This window comes from Urocitellus parryii, chromosome 11, assembly GCF_045843805.1.
Source record: "Urocitellus parryii isolate mUroPar1 chromosome 11, mUroPar1.hap1, whole genome shotgun sequence".
Taxonomy (NCBI): domain Eukaryota; kingdom Metazoa; phylum Chordata; class Mammalia; order Rodentia; family Sciuridae; genus Urocitellus; species Urocitellus parryii.
Genome location: NC_135541.1, coordinates 12,117,330 through 12,135,585, shown reverse-complemented (window position 1 = coordinate 12,135,585; position 18,256 = coordinate 12,117,330). Strand labels below are relative to the sequence as shown.

The 18,256-nt window shown below is 55.9% G+C and overlaps 1 protein-coding gene across 2 annotated transcripts in view; it reads left to right on the top strand.

Moving 5' to 3' along the window:
• Positions 1-18,256, top strand: part of Tmco4 (transmembrane and coiled-coil domains 4) — a 76,716-nt gene that overhangs the window by 20,271 nt on the left and 38,189 nt on the right. For both annotated transcript variants that reach the window (XM_077791209.1, XM_026400819.2), the window contains exons 4-6: positions 399-573; positions 1,469-1,496; positions 13,583-13,715. In XM_077791209.1, coding sequence (XP_077647335.1) covers positions 399-573; positions 1,469-1,496; positions 13,583-13,715 — 336 coding nt within the window. The remainder of the gene's footprint in view (positions 1-398; positions 574-1,468; positions 1,497-13,582; positions 13,716-18,256) is intronic.

Below are 18,256 nucleotides of genomic sequence, written 5' to 3'. Positions count from 1 at the left end.
TCCAGCGCAGCGCTGGCCTGAGGCGTCTCTCCTGGCCAGCAGCAGCACCGAGGAGTGGGCTGGGCGGGTGCCAGGGGGGCGACCTACTGGTCTCTGGGGGGCCGAGTCTCCCCGATGCCCACAGTTCCCCCCCCCCAGGCAGAGCCGGCGCTGGGGGCTCACCTGAGCACACCTGGTGGAGGGCTCCTTCTCCGCAGGGGCCTGGGGGCTCCCTCGTTGGACTGCCCGGGACCCAGCTCTGTCCTCACAGTCCGGTGGCCCTGGGGTGGCCTCTTTACTCCAGCGTCTCCCCGGCCCCGAACCTCACCAGAGACCACATCTGGCTCTCCCGGGACGCGGCCTCCAGCTGGCCAGGCGGTCCCCGCAAGCCCGGGGTCTAAGCGGTGCCTGTCTTGCAGCTCCTTCTGCACCGAGTTTGTGACGGGCCTGGTGAGGTGGCTGGCGCTGTCCGAAGCCGTCCTGCCGACCATGACTGCCTTCACCAGCGGCCTGGGGAGCGAAGGGGCAGAGCTGTTCGCTCAGAGTATATCCAAGGACCCCGCCCTGCAGGGCAGCCAGGGGGCCATCACGCAGGTAGGCTGGCACCTGGCCACTCCCGGGGGACAGTGCAACCATAGTCCCCCTCCACGTCAGTCTGAACATCGCTCTTAGTGGGGCGGGTGGCTCAAGGTAAAGTAGCCCACGGTCATAGCCAGCGTTGGATCAGCACTGTGGAGATCCACCCCAGGTGCTGTAATCACGTGGCACTTAATAGGTGCTGATCCCCCGCGGAAACGAAGGCACTGAATTCCTAGACAGCTTCCCAAGATGGTGATACGGGAGCCGCCATCCAGGCTTGGGACCAGAACTGTCTCAGATTTCAGGTTTTTATGGGTTTTAGGATATTTGCACACATAGGATGAGATCTCGTGGTGACGGGACTCGGGTCTAACCTAAGGTCATTTTATACAACATTTTTTAAAATTTAGTACACGAAACAAAGTTTCCTGACCTGGAATTTTCCACGGTGGTATCTTGTCGTTGCTCAAAAAGTTTCAGATTTTGGATTTTTTTTTTTGGATGAAGGATGCTCAACCTGTATGGCCATCCCCAGGTTATCGTTAAGAAAACCAAGACAGAGAGAGGTTAAGTAACTTGCCCAAGATCACACAGCCATAAGTAGCTGAGGCAGGATTCGAACCTTGGAGTGCTGGAGCTGCCTCTCTCCTGAAGGAGCCGCTCTGCTGTGTGCCCTTGGGCACGTCACTCACCTCCTCTGTGTGCAGTTAGGACAGGCAGAAGCTGGTAACATGCTCTGCGCCGTGGGGCCACAGGCCTAGGGATCAACAGCCCTCCCCTCCTCCTCTGCTCCCTGGGGACGGGGTGGGCCGAGGGCGCTGCCCACTGTCCTCCCCTAGACAGGATGAAACCAACACCTGACCTCAGCTGCCCATCAGCTCATCAGTGACTCCTGCTTTCTTTCCCCCAGGACCTTCTGAGCTTCTCACTCAAGGACGGTAAGTGGGTGTGCTAAGTTGGTGAGTGTGGGTGGCCACCGGCCAGGGGAGCCCTGGCAGCCTCAGCGTGGGTGTCCCGGTCCCCGAGGCCACCTGGCGCAGGGAGGCCACCGGGGTGAGCGGCACACCCTGCCCTGCTCCTTGGGGCTTGTTAAGCTCCTTCCTGGACCATTCCCTCCGAGTGACTCAGATCCAGCCCCGTTCTCGACACCCGCCGTCCCCGTGCTAGCCACCTCACCTCCTCCCAGGTGACCACTGGAGTCTCCTCTCTGGTCACTCTGGCTGGTAGCCTGCTGTCCACCCTGCGTCTCAAATCACCTTCCAGCCCATCTGACCAGGCTGGCCTCCCTGCTTCCACCTGCCCGGGGCCTCCCCGCTACTTGGGAGGAAGACCTGCCCCTCCACGGTGGCTCTCGTCCCTGGTCCCTGTCCCCACCTGCCCTTGCAGCTCAACCGCCCCCAGTGTGGCTTCAGCCTCCGCCTCCTGGCAGCTCCCAGAGCGTATCGCGCTCTCTGTACCTTGAGCTCTCAGCACCTGGCATGTGGCTCCTACTTGGTAAACGTCCATTGAAGGAATTAATAAAATGGATCCTACTGCCCCATTTTATGGGTGAGAAAGTCATCCATAAATGAGCTCAGAGAGGTTAGGCAATTTTTCCAGAGTTGCTCAGCAAGTGACATCGTGGGACTCCACCTGCGCTATTTCTTAGGGCTCCCATAGCAAGTTAGGGCAGATTGTGTGGCTTGAAGTAATAGAAATGTGGCCTTTCACCATCTGTTGAAGTCCACAATGAAGGTGTCCGCCCCATCTCTCTGAAGACAGGGGAGGGTCCTTTGTCTCTTTCAGCTTCCGCTGGCTCCAGGCGACTTACCTCACCCTGAGGCTGCTCCACCCCATCTCTGCCCTGTCTTCCTGTGGCTTCTCCTCTCCTCTCCTCTCTGCATCTCCTGAAAGGACACTTGTGTTGGGCAAGAGGGCACACACCTGTACTCCCAGCTGCTAGGAGACGGAGGCAGGAGGATCACAAGTTGGAGGCCAGCCTCAACAACTTAGTGAGACCTTGTCTCCAAATAAAAATCTAAAAAGGGCTGGGATGTGGCCCTGTGGCAGAGTGCCCCAAGTTCGATCCCGGTACCACACACACATCCCCTCGAGACCTTGAATTTGATTACACCTGCAAAGACCCTGTGTCCGAGCAAGGTCACTTTCACAGGCTCTGGGACACGGACTTATCTTTTGAGGGGGCCACCACTCAACCCTGGCCACCCAGGCTGCCTGCAGAGCGCCTCCCCTCCCCCTGGCACCCGTCCTCTTTGCTCCCCTCCCCCACCCGGGCTCCGCTGTGAGTCAAGTGTGGCCCCTTCTGTCCCCTAAAGCGAGGTTGGCCTCCAAGTCCTCTGGGTTTTCAGGTGGCCAGCAGGGAGAGCGCACAGGGGATGGAAAGGAAGTCCCCAGCCGCCGCCTCGCCAGGTGACGGGGACACCTTGCCGGCTCCCCACGGCTCCCCATCCAGGCTGCGGTGGGGGGGGGGCAGGTGGCAGGTGGAGGGACTGCAGGGAGGGCGGTGAGCAGCAGGTGGCCGGCTCTGAGGGCCTGGGGGAGCACGCGGGGCAGCCAGGTGGGTTTTAGCTGGCCAGGTGAGGAGCAGGGCTTCCTGGAGGCCAGCAGCAGAGAGCCGGTGAGGGGCTGCCCCCAAAGGTCCTTCTGGGGCAGAGACACCAGGTGTGGGGGCCGAGGAGCGGGGGACCCAGGAGCAGCAGCTCCGCTCCGACGTCCCCGCTGCCTGGCGCCAGCCGCAAGGGTGTTAGGGTCCTGCCTCGGGGTCCTGTGCTCCTCTGATGACCCTTTTGTTTGTACAGTGAGGGTCAGAGGTCCTAAAAATAGAGGGAGCGGGGACTTCCTCAGGCCACCCGCAGGTCCTACGGACTATTTCCTTTCCCACTAACCTCTGTGTAGTGCGGTCACTGCCAGGTGGCATGTAGGTCACCGGCTTGAAGGCTTCAGTGATGAAGATCATAAGTTTTCTTTATTCCTTTTGTAACTTTTTATTCTGATTTGTTATCTGTGACAGCGAACGCATGACGATTCACATTACACACTACACATAGAGCTCTGCTCGTGTACAGAGTACATTCACACCACCATGTCTTCCTCACACATGAACTTAGGGTAGTGATGTCCATCTCGTTCCACCGTCTTTCTTTTTTTACCCCCTTGCCCCCGGCCTCCCTCTCCCCACCTTTTGCCCTATCTAGAGTTGTCTATTCCTCCCATGCTCCTCCTCCCAACCCCACTATGAATCAGCCTCCTTATATCAGAGAAATCGTGCAGCATTTGATTTTTTGAGATTGGCTAACTTCACGTAGCATTATCTTCTCCAACTCCATCCATTTAACTGCAAGTGCCACGATTTTATTCTCTTTTATGGCTGAGTAATATTCCATTGTGTGTACATGCCACATTTTCTTTATCCATTCATCTACTGAAGGGCATCTAAGTGGGTTCCACAGTTTAGCTATTATGGATTGAGTTGCGATAAACATCGACGTGGCTGTGTCCCTGTAGTATGCCGTTTTTAGCTGGGTCAAAGGGTGGTTCCGTTCCCAGTTTTCCAAGGCGTCTCCATACCGCTTTCCAGATTGGCTGCACCAATTTGCAGTCCTGTCCGCAGTGTCTGAGTGTGCTTTCCCCCTCATCCTCGCCAACACTTGTTGTCGTCTGTATTCTTGATAGCTGCCGTTCTCACTGGAGTGAGGTGAAATCTGAGAGTAGTTTTGATTTGCATTTTTCTAATTGCTAGAGAGGTTGAACATTTCTTCCTATATTTGTTGATTGATTGTATATCACCTTCTGAGAAGTGTCTTCAGTCCCTTGGCCCATTTGTTGATTGGGTTATTTGGTTTTTTACTGTTCTCTATCTATCCTAGTTTTAGTTCTTTATCTATCCTAGAGATAAAAAGAAAGAAAAAGAAAAACACCCCTAAGCCCTTGCTCCTTCCAGCGTGGTCCACGGACCAGCAGCTTCAGCACCCAGAGCTGAGGCGGAAATACGCGGTCTCAGGCCCACTCAGACCCGCTGGGCCCGGATCTTCCTGTGCTGCTCTAGGACTTCACCCCCACCGCTCGTTTTCGGTCCTTGTCTTTGTGACGGTGCTGCTGTAACAGAATGCCTGAGGTCGGGCTATTTGTAAAGAGCAGAGTTTAATTTCTTACAGTTCTAGAAGCTGAGTCCAAGGTCAAGGGCATGGGACACCCCATAGCAGAAGGTGGGAGGGCCCGAGGGTTCCAAACTCGTCCTCTTCTCAGGAACGCGCCCCGTGGTCGTGAACCCCTCAGTGACAGTGAGCCCATTCTAGTGGTGACACCCCCCCCCCCATGGTGATGGCATCCATCCCCGATGTCTCAGTTAGCTTTTGGGGTCCTGCTTCCTAACGCTGGCGCCTTGGGGATTCAGTTTTTGACGTGGATTTTGGAGGAACATTCAAATCTCTATCCAAAAGAAGCATCTTCACTCCATGTCTTACAGCCAGGTGGGACCTCACAGGGCGACAGGGCCTGCCGCCACCCTCAGGCAGGCAAAGTGCTCAGTCACACCTCTGCCCCGCAGAGAAGGAGGCGGCCGCCCCTGAGCGGGCAGAGGAGGTGGCCTTGGAACCCTGCTGAGTCCTTGGACCCCAGGTTTGGAGCGTCTCCTGCTCTCACCCCCGCGGTCACCAGAGCTGTCCCTCAGAGACTTCATAACGAGGATCGCGTCTTTCTTTTTTTTAAGTCAGGAGTGAGGGAAGAACGGCCCCAGCCGGCCCCGTGGGCTGCCTTGGAGAGAGGCTGAGTTTGCAGGTGGCCGAGGCTCAGGTTGCCGGGGAGCAGGGCAGCACCTCACCACGCAGAGCCTAACAGGGTAGTCATTGTCACGACAAAGCCACCTCTCATGGACACCAGGCAGGGTCCTAGGGACTCGTGCGGACATATAACCCTCGACCCCAGGAGGGGGTCGAGGCTGCTGCTCCCACTTGGCAGACCTGGGACTCGCCCCTCCAGCCAACCTGGACGATCTGCTCTTATTGACGGGGGGAGAGGGAAACTGGCTTTCCCAGAGACACACAGTGGCAGAGTAGACACACAGTGGCTTGAGTGAGTCTAGAGAGCCCATCTTGCCCCCTTCCCACCTGCCCAGCGGTGTTCTCCTGGGCAGCTCCTACACCAGCTCAGCTTTGTCCATTTCGACTGAGAACAGCCACCTGTGAAGGACAGGGCACAAGGAGCACTTGAATTTGAACCTGGGAAGTCAACCTGCCCCCCGGTGGAAATCCAAGCTCCCTTTGGCAAATGACTGAACGTCTCTGCCCAGTTTCCTTGGGTGACCTGGGGGAATAACTGCAGATTCGCATGCTGCCTCTAAGACTCCTGTTCTGCGTGACCTTGATCGAGCCACTTAATCTCTCTGGATTGCAATCTCAGATACAAATAAGGGTCGAGAGCCAGAGCGAGACGTTCCATCCAAAAGGACTTTGTTTTTTTGCTTCTAAGATCTTTTGTGCTAAGAACAGTCAAGGATCTTTCAAGGAGAAAGTCACTGTCCTGGTTGAGCCAGCTGCCCACGTCCTTCCCCACGGGCTCCCTGAGGGCAGAGCCCCTGTCTGGCTGGTTGGCCATGGTGTCTCGGCCTCTGTGACATTGAGGGGTACATGGTGGGTGTTTGGTAATTGCTGGAGTAAGGGAGAGACAAAGGAAGAATGGGTGGGTGGGTGGATGGAGGGATGGATACAAGAATGGGGAGAAGAAGGGAAGGAAGAAGTCAGGACAGACAGAGGGACACAGAAGTGTCTTACACCCGCAGCAGGCGAGGGCAGAGGGGGCTCCCTCCCTGGGCGCGGGTGTGAGCGGGTGAGCGATCATGGAATCGGCCCAGGAAGTCCACGTGAAAGCTGCGTGGCTCAGAACTCCTGGAAGCTTAGCTGACGGCTCAGGGATCCTGGCCACGGAGGCTGCGTGCTGGCGGCTGGTGGGATGATTTGCAAGTGGAAATCGTTTTCCTCTCATGGAGTGTGTCCTGCCCGCTCTCGGCCCAGGTGACGGTAAGAGCAGGTCTTCTGTGATGAAGGTCAGCAGCCCCGAGATGGAAGTACGGGCCACTCGACCGCTGGACAGAGCTTGGGCAGGGTGGGGAGCCTGTGTGCTACAGGATTTTTTTTTTCAATCTACTGATTGATGGATATCAGGGATCGAAGCCAGGGCTCTTAACCACTGAGCCACATCCTCAGTCCCTTTTTAGTCCGTCGGGGTCCTTGATTTACCATCAATATCAAAGCAGCGTGGTTCATCCACTTAGCAAATAAGGGCTGCACACCTGCTGTGTGTACCCACCTTGTGCAAGGCCCTGGGAGTCATTCTGACAGCAGATACTGATTGAGCACCTACGGTATGCCTGGCTCGGAGCCAGGTGCTTTCCTCACAGGTACTAATTGTTTAAACTTCACAAAGAGCCTCAGAGGTAGTTGCTGTGGACTGTACCCATTTTACAAAAGGGAAAACCGTCTGACCCAGGTGGTGGGGGGTCCAGCTTTTAATTCGCTCTCATTGACCTGGCAAGGCGTGGAGACCTCCTCCCTACGGCTGGTTTAAGAGGCCAGAGAATGAGGGGCGGGTGCCAGGCCTGGCGCCCCCGGAGCACCGTTTATCTTGCTGATTTGTATCGGAGACGGCGGAGCTGGAGGAGCCTCAGGAAGGGCCCCTCCTCTCTGCCCTCGGCCCCCACCCTGGCCAGTCTCGAAGTCCGCTTGTCAACCTCCTTAGCGTCTTTGACTGTCCAGGGCAGGAATCAGTGTCCAAGAAGAAACCGCTGCCCTGAGAGGGTCCCCCCAGCCAGGCCCTCTCTCCCAAAGTGGAGACCCTGGGCCCACGCAGAAGCTCAGACCCCTGCTCGGGCAGGGCGACGTGGGGTTGGAACGCAGTGTGGTCTCTCCCTCATGGGAAAAAAGCCACATCAGGGAAGAAGGGGATCAATAACCAACTCTCCAGAAGCAATGTGCCGAGAGAAGCTGGTGAATCGAGGGATGGCCGCAGAGCGGGCAGGGCTGGCAGCGATATGTGTGGCCAAGAGACCAAGAGCCCCACCCTGATACAGCAGCAGGGCCACAGGCTTACCCGACAGGATGGAGACGTGAGGGTTCACCACACCACGGCGTGTATTCGCTACTATTTACCGTGCACTTACTGTGTGCCAGGTGCTGGCCAGACGCACTGCAAACCACAGCCAAGTCAGTTTCTAAAGTACTTTTGGAGCCGGCGTGTGGAACGGTGGCAGGGCACCTGCCCAGCACACAGGAGGCCCTGGCTTCCATCCTGAGCACCAGAAGAAGAGAAGAGGAAGCATTCTTGTTCCGGTTTCACAGATGAAGAAACTGAGGCTCGGAGAGGTCAAGAGACTCGCCTGAAGCCATTCGGCCAGCAGGTAGTCAGATGAACTCTCCAACCCCGGTCTCTGGAACAAGGGGTGAGGTTTCTGCCTCTAGGTTCCTTTAGTTTGGTCTGGAGGGCAGCCCCCCAGGGCTGGGATTGACAGCAGTCTCTTCCCAAAGGAAGCCACAAGTGGCCCCTGCACCTCTCCCAGTAGGTGCCTTGGTGCCAAGCTCCAGAGGCGCCGCTCATCCTCGATGCGTAAAACCACACCAGACAAGGAGGGGCATCGTGCAGTGGCTGTGCTGAGAGGTGCCTCTGGGCCAGGGCCTAGGAATGGGCATTCCAGCCCCGGCTCTGGCAGGAATGCCCAGGCTGGCTCTGGCAGTGTTCCCAGCTTCCCCACCCAGGGGACCCGCTGGGCTGCCCGGACTCCCCCCAGTGTGTGCTGGCGTGTCCAGCGGGCAGCTGGGCATGGATGGCACACTCCTGCCCCCTGGTGGCAGGGCCGATGCCTGGTTTGCCCTTCAGCCTCCAACCACCCAACTCTCCCTTCCAAAGAACTCCTGGGTCATCTGTCAACTTTCAGTGTGTCTGTGGCCCATGGCCTAGGGTCATCCCTGAGTATGACTGTGACCCATCTGCACAGGGGATTGGATGCGCAGCCGGCCGGGTAGGCTTGTCCTAGAGCCCCTTGTTCAAGAGCCGGGGATTTGCCCGTAGAAGACAGCCACAGTGGGATGAGCAGAAACGTCGTCGTCAGAGGATCCTGGATCACCATCCATCGCTCTCAGCTGTGTGACTTTGGGAGAGTTCCTTAACCTCTCTGCGTGTGTTCTTCCCTCAGTTGGCAAAACGGGGCATCGTCATGCTTCCTAGGAAGGAGGGGGCTCAGCAAGCTCCGGCACTTCGTCAGGCCCAGGTGCTGGTTTCCCTCCCTGCCGAGGTGCAGGAGGTCTCTTGGTCACACTCCTGGCTCTGGGCAGGAGTGATCCAGGCCACCTCTGACCTGGAAGAGCTGGTCTCTGCGGCAGGAGAGCCCCCTGCTCTGTCTCTTGGAGTAGGAAACACCTGGGGGGCTGGTCACAGGGACAACTTCCAGAGCCCCTCCCCAGACCTCCGCATGTCCAGCAAGAGACTGAGTGTTCACGGGCTCCCCGGCAACCTTCACGCTCACTGAAGTTCAAGACGCCCCCGTCCCCCAACGTGGGGTTAAGACGCCACATCACCACGTCACTGTTGGGCTAAGGACTTCCGAAGGTCCCTGGCTGCAAGGACACGCAGGCACCCTGCCCTTAGATCTCCAATCTAGAGGGGACCTCAGGAGCCCAGGGTGCTGCTGCTGGTGAGGGCCGCCCCCCCAGGGACGGAGCACCCACTGCCACACATCTACGTCACAGGCTGCTTTGGGAGGGACCGGCGAGGGTGGAAGACCTTGTCCTGCTGGCCCTGACCTTGGTTCCCAGGTCACCAGGGGGCTCAAGGGCACGGCTTCTGTGGCCTAGACTGCCCACTTCGCAGCTTGCTGGCAGGTGAACCTGGGCGGTGGCCAGAGCGCGCTGCGCCTGTCTCCACTTTGATAAGATGGAGTCACCACCTGCCTCCTGGGTGGTCGGAGGACCTGGTAACCCTGTGCCCGCCGAGCATGAGGCCCAGACTCAGAGCAACCAGCGGCTGAATGAAGCTTCCAGATGAGTCGCTCACGAGCCATGGGACACTTCTGTCCGAAGGGGACACAGAGACCCCCCCAGCGTCACCACCCGCCATGTTTTAGACCTCTCCCAACAGAGACCCGCTCGTGGGAAGATGATCAAAGCTGTTTTGTTTTAGGCAGGGGCCCGAGTGTCAGGGACAGGGGCCCACGTGCTAGGGGCGCCCAGTGAGTCTGGAACTTAGATTCTGAAGAGAAAGACAGGCAAGCAAAGCCGGAGGTGTCAGGTGGTGATGCGAAGAAGTCATTCACGGTAAGGAAGCAGAAAGCAGGGCACTGGGCCAGGGAGGGCTTCCTGGAGGAGGTGGCCTTTGAGGAAGGAAACTGAGCCACAAGCAGGTCTCAGAAAGGGCTCTGGACACTCAGGCTCAGGCACTTGTGAGAGAAGATCCCACTCGGAGGAGGAGAGGCCTCAGCCACTGAGTCCCCTCTCTCCCCCGTGTGCCCTGGGGGAGCAGGACTTGGACAGTTCTGGAAACAGTAAGTCTCCAGAGGACGTGGGAAGCGGAAAGGTTTTTTGTGTTTGCTGCTTGGGGTGAGTGGGCACAGCAGAGGACCCGGCCGGCCAGGGAGAACTTCAGTTAATGAGCCAACGCCTCTTAACTGCGCACCTACTAACTCAGACATCGTCCCAGGCACAGGGAGAGCAAGGAACCAGGCAAAGGTTCTGTCCTTGTGTGACTGACACTCTGATGGGTTGAGCCAGACAATAACCATGGACATAACCATCCCTTCCCAGATAGAACAATGGTAGGAAACGGGGTAATGGGGACAGGGTGACCAAGAGAGGGGCTACTCCCATTCAGGAGCCACTGGCTTCTCCAAGAAGTTGATATTTGAGGCTTCACCAGTGGAAAAGCACCAGCCCGGCAGAGCTCTGGGGAAGGAACTTCCCAGGTACCCAGAACCACTCGTGCAAAGGTCCTGAGGCAGGCAGGAGCTTGGGCTTCTCAGAAGAACAGATACAGATACTGGATGGAAGATGGGATGGGAGAGGGCAGCAGGAAGGGGTCTTGCAGACCATGGGAAGAAGTGTGGATTTTACTGTGAGGTGGCAGGTGGTGGCAGTGGAGATGCGGCTGAATGCATGGGCCCAGAATATACCTGGGAGGTTGGACGTCAGGATCAGGACACCAGAGGAATTGAGAAGGGTGCCTGGGCCTTTGGCCCCAGCCCCAGAGTGGAGGGGTGGACAGGCCCTGCATCGGGGAGTTGGCACCTGGCAGCGGGCAGTGGTACCAAGACTGGAGAACCCCAGCGTTCCTGGTAGCCTGGGGCTCGGGACCCCACCCACCTGCCTCAGACCAGCAGCACTCGCCCAGACGCTGGGAGTGACCCTTCCCCGGAACCGAGCCCCGGTCTGACATTTCTAGGGAACATTAATCACCCTGCACCTGGCGGCCGTCTGCCGAAGGCTGAATCACTGCAGCCCTGACCCGTGCAGCCTGAGTGAGCTCTGATTATCAGGCCGCCCATTAATCATCAGGCCCAGCCTTGCTGTCCACATCTCCTGGGGGCAGCAGTTTCCCTCCCTCAGGGAGCTGCTGTGTCTGCGGAGCCGTCATTAGCCCAGGAACCCCGAGCCGGGCTCTCGTCTGTCCCCTGACACGTGGACAGCTCCTCGCCCAGGAGGCAGCCACGGGACCCCGGGCACCATGCCTGGCTCCAAGGACCCCAGGCCAGGAAGAACCTGGTTTCTGCAAAAGCCAAAACCTGCAACCTCACAACCTCGGGGGCTGTGACACTGACTAGTCCCTCCCTCGGAGACCCCAGGCCAGGGAAAGGGGGTCCTCTAAGTCAGGACTCGGGAAACCCGTGTCCCTCGCCCGAGGTGGGTGCTGGGATGGGCATCCCGACAGCCGGCCTGGGCCTAGGAGAACGCTGACCAGTTCAGCCCCTGCGGGACGACGCTTCAAGAGAGCCCTGGGAGGGGACCACAGACCCTCGGTGCAAGGAGAGAGCCACAGGGGGTTCCAAGAGGAGCTGGGGGCTGAGCCGCGTCTTGGGGGAAATAGAAGTTCAAGGCTTAAAGTGACAGGCAGAATAATGTCCCCAAAGGTGTCCACCTCCAAATCCCCGGAACCCTTAACAGACCTTTTGTGGCCAAAGGACTTTGAAGCTGGAGGCATCTGGGGGTGGGGAGATGATCCCAGGCCATCCGGGGCTCACGGAATCCCCGGGTCCTTCTAAGAGGGAAAACAGGGCAGGACCAGGGAGGCATTCTGTCCTGGCACCTCCAAAGGAACACAGCCTTGATTTTAAGATATTTGGCCGTAGGACTGTGCGGTGACCCATCTGTATTGTCCTCAGCCTGGTTTTTGTTACAGCAGCCACGGGAAACTAATACAGCTCGCTTCGCACAAAGTGGCGATTTATACTTTTTTTTACTGTAAAGAAAAATTTATTGAAATTCCACTGTCTCTGGGCACCGCCAACTTCTGCGATTTATGCTTCTTATCTCGGGATCAGAGGGATGAAGAGATCCAAGGCCCCTTAGATAGAAAAGGTTAAAACTGAGACTGTCCAATTGACAGGCACCTGGGTGACACGTGTGCCCGGGGCTGGGAGTCGAGGAAGGGAGGGAGCTGGGGGAGGCTGGTCGCCGAATGCAGGCTGCCAGCAGAGGCTGGGCTCTGTGGGCCAAGATGGGACAGAGGCGGAGGACCCACTGTGAATTTGCTTGGCAGGGGCCACTGAGGAGGTGCCGTTGGCCTGAGCCGGGTGGGTGCTGCAGGGTGGAAAGAGCTGGATGCGGGACACAAGTTGCTAGGGACATTGCGCGTGAGGGTGAGGGACAGGAGGATGCAGAGACCCCCACGCCTGGCTTGGCGGTTAGGTGGTGTGTTCTGAGCCCCCCAAGAGGAGGTCACACGGGGGCCACCCATCACCTGGCCAGTGGAGGGGGTGGCAGCTGAGGCCAGTGTGGAATCAGAGCTGGGTGGACGAGGGCCACCTGGTGTGGACAGCGCTGTCCTGGTGTTCTCAGGAGAATCGGCTCATTTTACCCCTCTCTGACCCCTCGTCCCTTACTGACCGGGTATTCGGATCGCCTTTCAGCTTCCTGGACTGTGTAGTTGGAGTGCAGATGGACACTCGTGGCTGAATTTTGAGAGATTATTTTTTTCCAGTTATGAAGTCCACCCAGGTTCACGACGGGTCCATTTTCTGTTGTGTCCCGTTTCCTAATTGGGACCCTAGGACACATCCGGGAATCGGTCTTCCATCCACCTTTAAAATTTGTCTTATTATCTGAACAATTTCATTTCAAACGTTATTATTACAGAGTTTCCTTTCGTCAGGACCCCACCGCGTCCCCTGGCGGGATGTACATTGCTTATTTAACTCCCTGACGTTAGAAATCTCCAGATTATTTCCAATTTCATGTCCTAAGCCCGGACTTTACTTTCATTAGTGCTTTTGTTTGCTAAATATGTTCTGTACTCAGAATTGTTTTCTTTTAAGTTTAGAATTTCAGAAATGGAACTTGTGGGACAAAGAGGATCTACCCTTTTTTAAAAAGTGGATACCTAGTTGCCAAATTTCCTGTCACAAAGTTGGTACCATGGTACACTCCCGGTAGCAGTGACTTTGAGCACGAGTTTTTATCATTTTCTTACCAACCTGGGGATTGTGTGTGTGTGTGTGTGTGTGTGTGTGTGTGTGTGTTACTGGGGATTGAACCCAAAGCCTCATGAACGCTAGGCAAGCACTCTACCACTGAGCCACATCTCCAGCCCCCCCCCAACCTTGGGATTTAAGTAACAGATCTCCGTCCATTGGACTGGTGAGGAGAACCACCCAGCTTTTGATTAACATTTTGATGGTTGCGTAGTACTCCATTCTAGAAGCGGTGCTGTTTCATAACTCACCTCGTGGGTAGGATGTTTCTAGGTTCGGCCTTTGTTAATCACACCATGGTTGGCATCTCAGTGTTTAAAACCTAGACTGTTGATTTTTCCCCGTGTTCTCTCTTTCGAGGGCGCTATGATGCCCGGGCCAGAGTCCTCGTTTGCCACGTGACCTCCCTGCTCCAGGTGTCCTTGGAGGAGTTGGACGTCCTTGAAGAGACCTTCCTTGAGAGTCTGAAGGAAATCAAGGAGGAGGAATCTGAGTAAGAAAGCCCTCCCCCCACCCCGGCAGGGAGCACAGATTCCACCTGAGGGAGTCTGCACTTTGCAGATATCAGAGCCCCCTCTGCTAATTGAGAAATGGTGCTGTGGGTGGAAGGAGCACTGGACAGAGTCCCAGTGGTAGCCCAACTCCCTGTGTGACCTAAGCAAGCCGCATGCCCTCTCTGGGCCTCAGTCTTCATTTGTAAGAAGAGAGAATCAGACGAATGAATGTTAAGGCCTGGAATCGATGACTTCAACACCCCACGTCCCTAACACCCTGCTCCACTCACACTCTTGTGACGGCTTGTCCCTGGGCCCGGGTGACCCGGCTTCAAATCCCACTTCTGACACCCAGTGCCTTGGGCTCTCGAGCAGGCGGCCTCCTTTCTCTAGACTGAAACGGTCCTACCTAGAAATCAGGAAGGACCAACAGCCTCCCAGAGTCACTGGGAAAGAAGACCGTGACCACATGAAGTGCCTGGCCCCGAGCTGGCACACGGCAGGTGCTCACGGGATCCCATCCTTCCCTCCCCCCGTCCCCTGTCCCTGAGCCCATCAGCTCTAGAGCAGAAGCGAGGGAAATGACCCTGGTGACTTGGCCAGCTCTTTGTAAAAGGGAATCGAACCCCAGGGCCATAAATCAATCCCCTTGTCGCAGCCTAATTGAGGGCGGCTGGCACCAGGCACGTCCGCCCAGCCCTGGTCCCCTTCATCCACTGTGTCTTTCTCTGAGCAGCCCGGTCACACCAGCTCAGCCCAGTTGGAAGTTTAGCCCTGAAGTCAAGTTCAGAGCCAGAGCCGCCTCCACCAGGGTTTATGGGGCCAAGGACCTTGAGAAAGGAGCAAAGGTGATTCGTGGAATTAACCTAGAACCGTCCCTGCTTGCCTCCCAGCGCTGCGTCTGGAAGGAGAGGCCTGGGCCAGACAACCACCAGGGCTGCCCGGCTCTTGGGCTGTAGGAGAAATTAGCAGGGTCTTGGAGCCTTGGAATTAAGGAACTTCTCTGCTCCTACTTGGAAACCTTATTGTCAGGAAGGAGTGTTTTACCCAGGGGGATTTGTTCTGATGATATGAGTCATGCCAGATCAGGGAAGACGGAAACCAGACGTTCTCACACGGCCCTAACTCTACCAGCCACGGGACCTTGAGCAAGTTTTAAATTCCCTGGGCCTCCGTGTCCTCTTGTGCAAAATGGGGATAACAGTGGGACTTTCCTCATCAGATTCTTGTGGGTCTGAAATGAGTTCATACGTGTAAAGCGCTTCACATGAGCCTGGGAAGGAGTAACTGGTCCATAAAGCTCGTGATTTGCTGTTTTCAAGGAAACGATTATGATTGTGTTATTATTGCATATGCACCCTTTCCCCGGGGGGGGGAAATGTAGTTTTAGGGACTGTGAAGACCTCTCAGATTCTGCCTGTGGTCTCCAGGAAGATCTGGGGCCCCATGGAGACACAGTATCTGTCTACCAAGGGGCCTGGACTTCAGTTCAGTTCCGCTGCTAACTCTCTGTGTGACATTGGGCAGGCTGCTTGTCCTCTCTGGGTACCAACACTCTTTTTTTGCGATTAGGGGATCAAATGGCAGGTAGATTCCTATCAATTCCAAAGCTGCGTGTTTCTGGGAGGTGCTTCTTTGCAGCTAGTGTTCAGGGCCACCGTGTCCAGTCTGAAGGTCATTGACTGTATCCCTCGAGACCTGGTTGGCAATCCCAGGTTCCCTCCTGAATGCTGAAGAAGGGAGTGAAGAGAATTCTTTGTGGGGCTGTCTGAGCTTTGACTAGGAAAGGACCCCTGAGCCCCTGGGAGAGAGAGCGCCCCCTGTCTGTGAACCCGAGAAGGTGAGGACAACAAAGCAGGTGGTGGGCTGGGGGGCTCAGAGGCCCAGAGGAGGGGAGGACCTCAGGGTGGGGAGCAGCCCTCCTGGGAGAGCTGATGGCAGTAAGGTCTATTCGTGGCCCTATGAGACGGGCAGCGTGGGTGTCTCTGACATCAGCTGGGGATCTGACCCACAAGCCTCCACGTGGCCTGGGCTCTGCTCTGGTGACAGGGAAAGCCAACCCGAGATCCTTTCTAGTGATCCAGACAGACGTGAGGGTGGCCAGCGATCATATGCTGGTACGGGCTGCCCTTGTGTCTAAGCACAGGGCAAAGTCTATAAGAGGGACAGAGCTGTCACCTGGATTTGGAGTCATCTGAATCTGTGCTTCCAAGGAAAAGGGAGGATACGTTCTAGATGTGACTTAGCGCACACGTCACCTCCTGAGCGTTAGCCGCTGAAAGTCCCCCCAGCAGAAGTACCTGGGGGGAGTGGGGGGTGAAATCTGGGATAATTAACAATGACCAGGAAGTCTGTTCATTTTATGTAGCAAAGGATTGCTAAGAACGTGCACATACCAAAAGGGAGAGTGGCCAGTTGGCTGATTGTCAGGCCAGAATAATTCAGCGAAGTAACTCTGGGAAAAATACCTTCTTTTCCAATCAGCAAACTCTGATAAACATTTAAATAATCACACAAAGCAGGAGGAGGCCTGTCTCCCACCCCGTCGTCTTTGTGAAGGGGACTCGCTGTGCTGAGCCAGGAGTTGGAATCACACAGCCGCCGGGGCCCACGGACACTGCTCAGTATTTGATTCCAATCAGGCCATGTGCTCTCCTCCACCAACTCAGATTAAAGTGATGACTGTCAGGCACCAGGGACGTGTAGATGTCACCCTAGGAGGAATCTAGAAGCAGACAGTGCCAGGAATAACTCAGGAGCTTTGCAGCTAGGGTTCAGAGCCACCATGTCTAGTCTGAATGAGCTTCTTAACAACAAATGGGCCAGGTGCGGTGGTGCACGCCGGTAATCCCAGACTCTTGGGAGGCTGAGGCAAGAGGATCACGAGTTCAAAGCCAGCCTCAGCAATGGCAAGGCCCTAAGCAACTCAGTGAGACCCTGTGTCTAAATAAAATACAAAATAGGGCTGAGGATGTGGCTCAGTGGTCGAGTGTCCCTGAGTTCAATCTCGGTCACCCAAAAGATAAAATAAAAATAACAAACGGGAAGTAATCACAAAAGTTTTCAGACTGTGATTGATCTACGCTCTGACTGCACATTTTTATTTAGCCAAAACACCTGATCTGTGCCCCTCTGTTTTCCTTTTTTTTTTCTTTTGTACTGGGGTTTGAATCCAGGGGCACTTTACCACTGAGCCACATCCCCAGCCCTTTTTATTTTTTTATTTTGAGACAGGGTCTCACTAGATTGCCCAGACTGGCCTCAAACTTTTGATCCTCCTGCCTCAGCCTCCCAGGTCACTAGGATTACAGGTGTGCACCGCAGCACCCAGTGCCCCTCTGGTTTTCATGACAAATAGCAGACTGTGTCGCCACAGCAAGGTGGTCACCCCCAATCTTTGTTGGAATAATTGCATTCTATTCAAGAAACATTTTCTGAGCATCCCCTGCCCCAAGCCCAGGGCAAGCTGCAGAGGATAGAGAGCCGGAGATGGCTTGGCCTGTGCCCTGAAGACTGAGCCCAGCCACCTTCAAAGTTGGGATAGAGCAGAATCCCCGGAGGGGTGTTACCGATGAGCTTCCTCATCCTCATGCCCAGAGATTCTTTTAGCAGGGACCTTTGCAAACACTGGCCTAGAGTTCCCGATAAATATGCTACAGACGGTTCAGGGGACTCAGAGTCACAGATTTTAGCAACCTTGGGGCTCAAGGGAGGCTTCCTGGAGGAGGCGTCCCTCACCAGCTGACTTTTGGAGGATGAGTGATGTCAAGCTGGACGCGGGAAGGAGAGAAGGTCCTTGCGCTCCCAGGGCCTGATGGAGCTCGGGTACAGGCCACGAACCTGCAAGTGGTTCCAGTTCTGCAGAGGAGAGCGTGAATTAGGAAGTGATGAAGGTGAAGGGGTGGGAGGCAGGGGCGGGACGCAGAGGTCCCGAGTGGCACACTGAGGAGGTGACACTATCTTGAAGTCTTAACAGCCTAGAGGGAAGCAGGGAGCCAGCACCTGGTCATACTTTGCTACCTGACATTGGCAACCGCAGTGCTGCGCTCTCCTCACCCCCTCGGGGTCATTTCCCATGTTCTTTTCCTAAGTGAGGAAAACACTCAAAAGAATTGGCCAACTCAGTAGCCAGTCGCAGTGGTGATCACTTGTAATCCCAGCGACTCAGGAGGCTGAGGAAGGAGGATTGAAAGTTTGAGGCCAGCCTCAGAAACTTAGTGAGACCCTGTCTCAAAAAAAAAAAAAAAAAAAAAGGTCTGGGGCTGGGGCACCTCAGGGTTCAACCCCCAATACTGGAAAGGAAAAAAAATTGAGTGCCCCAGCAGACCTGGGCTCGAGACACCCATCCCCAGTTTCTGCCCACTGCCCAGCCAGTGGTTGTTGAACGCAGGCGCTGCTGACTCAGAGCCACGTGCAGGTCCTGGTACGTGCCCCTGTTGAACGTTGTCACCAGCTGGCAGCTGGCCTTTTTTTTTTTTCCATCAGGTCTTGAGCTCGGCCAAAAAAAAATCAATAATTTCCAACCTTCCTCTTTGAACTG